This window comes from Lytechinus variegatus, chromosome 3 (assembly GCF_018143015.1).
Source record: "Lytechinus variegatus isolate NC3 chromosome 3, Lvar_3.0, whole genome shotgun sequence".
Classification (NCBI taxonomy): domain Eukaryota; kingdom Metazoa; phylum Echinodermata; class Echinoidea; order Temnopleuroida; family Toxopneustidae; genus Lytechinus; species Lytechinus variegatus.
The window spans coordinates 18,775,957-18,785,759 of NC_054742.1; the positions used below are offsets into that span (position 1 = coordinate 18,775,957).

Sequence of the window (9,803 nt, forward strand, 5' to 3'; positions counted from 1 at the left end):
ACGCATGATTTTTTGGGGCTAAAGTCGGGGTCAATTTTCAGATCATTAATTGAACATGAACCCTACACAATTATATATTGTTAGAAAGGTCTAAATGTGTTCTGTCATAATATAGCATTATTTTTGTCATAGGGGTACTACACAAAATTTTATGACAAAAACCATGAGATTAAAAAAAATATCAGAATTTCCCTATTCACGTCCATTTAAAACTGTTGCCTTACACCTAATGCTATTTTGGGTGCAGATTTGGATTCCTTGTGCAATTTCCTTTCAGAAAATGTATACTTTTGCTATCATAGGGTGTATACTTTGTCAGATAAATGTTTTTAAAGTTGAAAGTGCGTCGCGAAAGCAAAAATCACCATGTAACGCAAAAGGGGGCGACCTCATGACGCATGACCATACATAGATGACATCCCTATCATTGAAAAACAAGAAACCAAATTTTTAGGTGTATGGATTGACTCAAATTTAACCTGGAACAGTCACATTCACAATATTTGCATGGGCATGATGGCATCCAGAGGAATAGGAATTTTGTTTAGATTAAAATATTATCTCTCCAAAAAATCATTATTTATGCTTTATAATTCAATCGTTTTATCCCACTTATCTTACTGCAACTTAGTATGGGGGTATGGTAGTAAGGTAAAAATAGAAACGATTTTCCTTCTTCAAAAGAAGGCACTCCGCATATGTACTCATTCACATTTCATTGCACATACTGATCCAATATTTCACAACTTAAAAACATTGAAAATTGAAGATATTAACATTTATCAAACGGCCATATTTATGTTTAAATTTTCATCCAATACTATCCCGATTCCATTTTGCAATTTTTTTGTTTACAACAAAGACATTCACAATTATCCAACACAGCATTCAACAGATCTTCACTTAACCAACCCAAGAATATTACTCGCTCATAAGACGATACGCCAACGTGGCCCAGATATTTGGAATGCATTGCCACATGATATAAAACAATGTACAACTCTCTATTCGTTTAAAGCTTCGTTGAAAAAATTTCTTATTTCTAAGTATACCTAATTGATTCACCTGCACTCACCCACATGCACACACTTGCACTTCTTTTTACCAATTTTTTTCTACCAAATATATCTAAATCTCATATTTCGTGACGATCAATTTATCAAATATAATTTATGATGGTTTTCATGTAGCCCCCTCTCCTGGCTGCTATTGCTTCAAGCACCTTTGTGCTTATAATAGCTGGCCCCTGTATTTTACCGAACTATATCACATGCTTAGGTATGATTTAATTATCAGTCTTGTTTGTATTATTTACAATGTATCTTTTAAATTGTCACATTTAATTTGTATTCATTCAATTTTGTGCACATGTTAATTTATCATTGATTTCTGAATAAAATGCAGAAACTCCTGCAGTATAATGGCCCACTTTATTAATGTTGATGACACCTCCATCGCTGCCACCGTCATGGCCAGAAAAAAGTTAAAAATTATATACGGACCGTATGTTTTAAATGCCTATACCTCTTCAAAATACTCTGCAATGATGCAAAGTATGACAAATGGCCTTGAGTTTGATTAAAGGGATAGTTGTTGTATAGAATGTTTTCTGCTTTAAGCTTTTTGACAGATTTTTTTTTTTAAAGCACATTTGCTCCAACAAAAGTGCTGATAGTTTGAAAGCAAGCACATGTACCCCCAATTTTTCATGTTCACACCTCTTTAATATACCTTTCTCTACAACCATGAAACTTTGGTGAAAATGGCATGGGTTTTGAATAAGTGCAACATTTATTGCACTTTTTAAATTTAATATCAATTTCAATTTTCTTTAGAAATATTTTTGTCATCCTTCATACTTTATTATCACAATCAAAGGTGGCTGCTACTCTTTAAAAGCAAACAAATACATGAGTGAATCCTTTATCTTAAGTATGTAATTCTGAACTATAACTTAAAATTTGGTGTAATTTAGATGGATTTTGATTGAGTGATAGATGTTTAAACTCAATGTGATCTTTTATTGCATATTTCTTGAGACCTTACAAATGGTTGAACTTCAAAGCTTGATAGCAACAAGTGGAGCGCCTCTGGCATTCTCACCTGCATTGTGCGATTCAATATAGCAGCAGTGCTGACTGAAAACTAATATTTATTTTAAAAAAACACACCATTCATATGATACAATATGTTCATTGACAATAAATGACATTTGACCTTGATCAGGCGACCTAAGACTTGTCAGTGATACTTGATTACCCCTATATCCACATTTTATAATCTACATGTATATCTATAAACTTTGAAAGTTATGACAGCAATCTAATAATTACCTCCAAAATGGCCAAAGTTCAATGACCTTTGACTTTGGTCATGTGACCTGAAACTTGCATGAGATGTTCAGTTATACTTGATTACTCTTACATGTACATGTATGTTCAAGTTTTATGAACGAGAATACGAGATCCATACACTTTCAGAGTTATGATGGTTATTCAACAAATACCCCAACATGGCCAAAGTCCATTGACCTTGGTCATGTGACCTGAAACTCGGTCAAAATGTTCAGTGATACTTGATTACTCTTATGTCCATGTTTCATGAATCAGATCCATAAAGTTGGTAATTCAACGAATACCCCCAATTTGGCCACAGTTCATTGACCCTAAATGACCAAGTTTAATGAACTAGGTCCATATATTTTTTAAGTTATGATGACAATTCCAAAACTTGTCTTAACCTTAGGTTAAGATTTTGATGTTGATTCCCCTAACATGGTCTAAGTTCATTGACCCTATATGATATTTTATCTTGGTCATGTGACCTGAAACTCAGGCAAGATGTTCAGTAATACTTGATTATTAAACCTTATGGTCAAGTTTCATGAACTAGGTCCATATACTTTCTAAGTTATGCTGTCATTTCAAAAACTTGAACTTTGGTTAAGATTTGGTGTTGACGCCGCCGCCGTCAGAAAAGCGGTGCCTATAGTTTCACTCTGCTTCGGAGGTGAGACAGAAAATCAAGCAAATGAACCCATTTTAATTTTTGCATATTTGGAATACAAGAATTTAGGTGCTTTCTTATGTATCTTTGTGCAAAATTTGGTGAAAATGACATGGATTACATTTAAACTGTTGAATGTCCTTATGGCTAAATTAGATAAAGACATCTTTCAACAGATTGAAAATAGTCATGTTGAAGTTAACTGACCTGTGTGTTCTTCCATCAAGACTAGGAACTGGTGCATGGTTTCTAATATAGAACTGATCATTAGGTGTAACAAAGTGCTCTCTGAGAACATCTGTCGGAGGCTCTGCATTGAATGGCTCTTTACAGTTGATTGTCATATTAGGATTCCTTGCAGGTTCATTGTTATAAGACGCCATGGCTCAGATCTTTCCCTTCAAAATAATTAATAAAAACGGTAGAAGAAAATAAGGATAAACCAACATTACATTGAAAATATTGATGTTTTATGGATCAATTGTCAAATTTACAGCATTAACTGATTGATAGAGGTGTATTGTAACTTACAGAATCTAATGTTTGTCAAATTCATAAGCAGAGCTACTTAAAGGTCAAGTCCACCTCAGAAAAATGTTGATTTGAATCAATAGAGAAAAATCGGACAAGCACAATGCTGAAGATTTCATCAAAATCGGATGTAAAATAAGAAAGTTATGACATTTCAAAGTTTCGCTTATTTTTAACAAAATAGTTATATGAACGAGCCAGTTACATCCAAATGAGAGTGTTGATGATGTCACTCACTCACTATTTCTTTTGTTTTTATTGTTTGAATTATACAATATTTCAATTTTTACGAATTTGACGATTAGGACCTCCTTGCCTGAAGCACAAAATGTTAAAATAATGGAATTCCACGTGTTCAGGGAGGAATGAAACTACATTTCACATGACAATGACGAAAAAATCAAAATATTTCATATTTCAAACAATAAAAAACAAAAGAAATAGTGAGTGAATGACATCATCGACTCTCTCATTTGGATGTAGCTGGCTCGTTCATATAACTGTTTTTGTGAAATGAAGCGAAACTTTGAAATGTCATAACTTTCTTATTTTACATCCGATTTTGATGAAATTTTCTGTGTTATACTTGTTGAATTTTTATCTTTTTATTCAAATCAAGTTTTTATTGGGGTGGACTTGTCCTTTAATATCTTGTAAAACATTTTAATCTACTTAAAGGTCGAATCCACCACAGAAAAATGTTTATTTGAATTGATAGAGAAAATTCAAACAAGCACAAAAATGAAAATTTCATCAAAATCGGATACAAAATAGATAGTTATGACATTTCAAAGTTTTGCTCAGTTTTCACAAAACCGTTATGCACAACTCAGTGATATGCAAATGAGAAAGTTGATGATGTCCCTCACTCAATATTTATATTGTTTGTTTTTTTATTATTTGAATTATACAATATTTTAATTTTTACTGATGTGACAATATGGACAACTTGACTGAACCATAAAATCTGAAAGCAATAGTAATTCAACATATTTAGGGAGGAATAAAACTTTGTTTCACAGGAAGATGAGAAAATTAGAATATTTCATAAAATATTACAAAATGTAATGAAACATGCACAAAATGTTCAGTGATGCTTGATTACTATTATTTTCAAGTTTCATGAATCAGATCCATAAACTTTCAAAGTTATGATGGGAATTCAACAGATACCCCCAATTGGCCAGAATTCATTGACCCTAAATGACCTTTGACCTTGGTCATGTGACATAAAACTCATGCAGGATGTTCAGTGATACTTGATTAACCTTATGTCCAAGTTTCATGAACTAGGTCCATATATTTTCTAAGTTATGATGACATTTCAAAAACTTAACCTCAGGTTAAGATTTTGATGTTGATTCCTTCAACATGGTCTAAGTTCATTGACCCTAAATGACATTTGACCTTGGTCATGTGACATGAAACCCTACTGGATGTTCAGTAATACTTGATTAACCTTATGGCCAAGTTTCATGAACTAGGTCCATATACTTTCTAAGTTATGATGTAATTTCAAAAACTTAACCTCAGGTTAAGATTTGATGTTGACGCCGCCGCCGTCGGAAAAGCGGCGCCTATAGTCTCACTCTGCTATGCAGGTGAGACAAAAACTGTTAACAAAAATCATAATGGCCAACAAAGCAATTTTAATCTCCCAAAAAAGGAATTTGTCAACACAACTCTTTAAGCTGGACCTGCCAACCTATGGGAATGAATCTGTATTCAGCAATCCTCAACATTGTATTTTGAAACATTGACCCAAAAATTAAATTTTACCTTTGCCTAAATGTAGTTACCTGAAATCATAATCATTCTCAATTACCTATAAGTTTCTAAAATACATGTAAAACCTGAAAGATTTTTCTGAGGCTTTGGAGCATTACAAAACCTGGAGGAGGTCTCTGATTGATAAGCATGATCCCTTTAAGATAAAACTGTTAAGACATGATCAAAATCACTGTTTACTGATGACACGATCATGAAAGCTAAACTACACAAAGCTGAAGTCAACAGGCAGAAAGCTGTGTGATCAAGTCTGGATTCAGTGCCATCACACCCATGGTAACATTACATTTGTTACACACAGAAAATCACAGGCACAACGCATGCAAGACTCCCATGGGATAATGAGTCAAACCGGTAAAAAAATGAAATAACATTTTTATCAAAACAAAGGTCTTTTTTGTCAATCATTCAGCATCGTCAGCATCAGGGAACTAGCATCATATGAGTCATTCTTCAGTTCTTCAAAAACATTCACATCTGCTGAGAAGCTGACAGGTACTCAGTTCTTCACTGAACTTCTCAAAAGTGGCATCTGCCAATTAATCAGTCCTGGTTCAAGCAACTACATCTTCTACAGCTACATATGACCGAAACACTGTAATTGCAAGTTTCCATGAGGCTATATTCTCGTTCCTGGATGAGTGCCATGGGGATAACTGTGATTGCGAATGCAATGTTTTCAAATTTGCAGTGAATTCGCAATGAGCCATGAAGAAATAGACACAGGTTTCAAATCATTGATTTTGAAATTTTTGCTTGTGACACTTTTTAAAAAATTACAATCTAACGTTAGATCCAAGTGTAACAATAGTTAAGACTTTCTAAATTTAACTTCAACGTCACTACTAGACAGCTGGCAGCCATCTTTTTCGAGGATTTTTTTTCACATTTAAAAAAAAATTCTCCTCGTACACAGATGGCTCACCATCATGCAGCCACCATTAGTGGGTTAACAATGCAAAATCCCCCGATAGGGCTCATCAATTTTTGTCTTCATTTCACAAAAATATGTAATAAGAACTGTACCAAAATAAAGATTATCATTCCGTTTTGGCCTGAAATGCATCAAAATGGGGAAAATATTTATAACTTAAAAGGGGAAAAAACAGTGACTTGCTTCGGCTGTCGCGCAACTTCACTTCCGTTTTATCTGAACTTAATACACAAACATACGGCCATTGACTCCCTGTATAGATTGAGCTAGAACTTTGGTCTCTGTGTTTGGTGAGTGGAGCCAACAGAGTTCAGCGGAACAGCCAACATAACAGAGACTGAAGCTTTTGGTCTACATCACTACCAGCATGATGGCTAGTAAGGCTAAAAATTACATCCACCCTCAAGTTACTACATGTACATGTACTAGCCTTGAGGACTCCATATTTTAAAATACTTTTACATATACTTTTTTCATCACGGAGCCTTGAAATGCTTGCCATATATGCATATTAAAGCGAGACTTGTCAACAAGGATGGATTTCCCTAGAAAATCCATAATTAGAGGGTGAAATCGGTTTGTTTCTCTTGATATTATTTATCTATGAACCTTCACACGCCTAATCCATATAAAGGGATTAAAATTATTTTAGTATAAATATGAAAAAAGAGAGGTTTCTTACCAGACCGATTTCGTGTAGATCCCGCGATCCAGTCATAAACATCGCAAATACAATATGCTTGACCCTTGAACTGCTTCGGTTTGATGAAGCTTCAATAAACGATGTTACAAAATGCCGTTTTGAAGATCAATTTATAGATAAAAATTAATAAAATTTGAAACTTGGTTATAAATAAACATTATTGTAATAATAATTATTTATAATCAAGTTTCAAATTTTGTAGAATCGCTTGTCGAAGCTACATGTGAGTCAAACAAAGCAGTTCAAGGGTAAAGCCTATTGTACATGTATTTGCGGTGTTCATCAATGGATCGAGGGATCTACATGAGATCGGTCTGGTAACAAACCTCTCATTTTTCATATTTATACTAAAATAATATTAATCCCTTTATACACATTAAGCGTATGAAGGTTCATAGATGAATAAATTCAAGAGAAACAATCCGACTTCATCTAGTCTCAGCTAATTATGGATTTCCTAGGGAAGCATTATTGACAAGTCTCACTTGTGCATATATATAGCAAGCATTTCAAGGCTCCAATGAAAAAGTATAGACTATGTTAAAATGTTTTAAAATATCATCACACAGTCCTCATGTACATAGACCAAAAGCTTCGGTCTCTGTTATGTTGGTTGTTCTGCTAAATACAGAGACCGAAGTTCTAACGCGATCTGTACAGGGGACTCAATCGCCATATGTTTATGTATTCATAAGGACGGATAAAACTGGGAAGTGAAGTTGCGCGACAGCCGAAGTAAGTCACTGTTTTTTCCCCTTTTGAGTTCATTTTTTCTGTTTTGGTGCATCTCAGGCCAAAACGGAATAATAATCCGTATTTTGGTACAGTTCTTTTTATATATTTTTATGAAATAAAGACAAAAATTTGTAAGTCCCCTAATGGTGGCTCCACTATAGCGAGCCGTACATCTGTGTACGAGGAGAAATTTAAAAAATATTTTTTTTTTTAAACTCCTCGAAACAGACGGCTGCCAGCTATCATGTACATTACATGTACCACACAACCATTTCTCGAAATTCCAACAGGAGTATTTTTGAGGAACCAAGCAAAAGAAAAAGTGCTCTACCAACACTTCTAAATTAGTCTTGGCATTAAAAGTTAGATGTTCGTTTAATACAGACTGTTGTCGTTCACCCACATCAAGCAAGCCTGGCCCAAGCAGAAGCTTCAGTCTCTGTTATGTTGGTTGTTTCACTGAACTCCATTGGCTTCACTCACCAATTACGCAGACCGAAGTTAATGTGATGTAAATATTGTTATTTTTTGATAATTGATAATGAAGATATGTGATTTTACGAAATGGCGTCTAGATGATGTCATGACCTTTTGACCTTGTTCTACAGTTGTATGCACATGACATGATAAAGTCCCTATATCTGTAACCCAGGGAGCTCCTGCGGGCGGATGCCCAGGGGCTTACCCTGTATTTGGCTATAGAAACAGGACTAGAGTAATTTATGGTCAAAATTTTTATCAAACTGAATTGTGAAAACAGAAATTATGCACTTAGGCCCCTACCACGATTATATGGATAAAGGTCTAACGTGTGGCAGTATCCTGACATCGAGGCACAGACTGGAACCTAAAACACCCCGAAAAGTTCTTTCCTTCTACCCCAGTCTCAATCGGCCATTTTGTTATTAATTTTGGAAGAATTAGGAGTCTACTTCTAGGTATCACAAATCTTTTCGGGGGTTAGGTTCCAGTCTGTGCCTCAATGTCAGGATACTGCTAACCTCGTTCGTAGGATGAGTGGATACTGCCACACGTTAGACCTTTATCCATATAATCGTGGTAGGGGCTTAAGTGCATAATTTCTGTTTACACAATTCAGTTTGATAAAAATTTTGACCATAAATTATTCTAGTCCTGTGTCTATGGCCAAATACACGGTAAGCTCCCTGCTGCAGTGCTGGGTTACCATATATCTGATGATATTTTGAACCTGAACTTGAACTTGAAGTTCTAAACTTAGGTAGGCCTAGGCCTAATTATATATATTAACCTCGTTCGTATCGTAGGACATGTAGGACGAGTGGATAATTGTAGATTGGGAGATTTTGTGCTATAAAGCCTTAAAGGGCAGAAAATACATAGGCCCTAAAAAAGAAATAAAAATGAAAATTCGTGCAAAATTAATAGTTGATCTGTCAATTGACAGATCACTTAAAAAAAGGTTAAAAAACTCCTCGAAACAGACGGCTGCCAACTGTCTAGCCTGGCCTGGCCGCCCGGTAGGATATGGGGAAATTCCCCGTCAGATCAAGTCCAACTCCGGCCGGGCTACCGGGAACAGTTTAGAGGAGCAGTTTCTCGAAACAAAGACATGCAGTCATAAAGGTTATACCGTACATCGTTTATAATCGGGAGCCTACAATTGAATGCAATTACAAATTCATCTTTGAAAAGCTAATCCTACCCACCTACCTTCCGTAATTCAACCTTCTTTTGAGTTTGTTTCCTTCGCCCGAACGTGGGTTTGGCTCGGTCTATTTCGCCGATCCGACTGCAGGGTATCGTGTGCAGTGTGTATGGTTTATAGTCAGCTAGTAGTATCAAAATTAACGGTGAGTGATATGATGGATCTGCATGACCGCGCACCTGACTTTTTGGTCTGCGATTCAGTTTTGGAAGATACCGGTTTTCAAAGGGGGGGGGGGGTAGTCCAGTAGCAGATCCCACCTCACGAGCCATTCAGAGTCTGCATAGCAGACTGGGGGGGGGGCTGACCATGACAATCATATGGTAATTTTTACGTTTTTGTACACGGTTTTGGAATACAGTGGGGGGGGGGGGGGGGGGCTGAAGCCCCTATAGCCCCCCTATTTCGCGACCCCTGAA

General features: G+C 35.6%; 1 protein-coding gene across 2 annotated transcripts in view; it reads right to left on the reverse strand.

Annotated features, from left to right (window-relative positions):
* LOC121410398 (sulfite oxidase-like) overlaps positions 1-9,491 on the reverse strand; it is a 30,020-nt gene extending 20,529 nt beyond the window's left edge. Inside the window, exons 1-2 of one of the 2 annotated variants that reach the window (XM_041602455.1) lie at positions 9,390-9,491; positions 3,214-3,404 (exon numbers count right to left, since the gene is read on the reverse strand). In XM_041602455.1, coding sequence (XP_041458389.1) covers positions 3,214-3,389 — 176 coding nt within the window. In that variant the 5' untranslated portion in view covers positions 3,390-3,404; positions 9,390-9,491. Of the gene's footprint in view, positions 1-3,213; positions 3,405-9,385 lie in introns of both variants that reach the window. The other variant, XM_041602457.1, reaches the window with a different exon arrangement.
* Between the last annotated feature and the right edge of the window lie 312 nt (positions 9,492-9,803).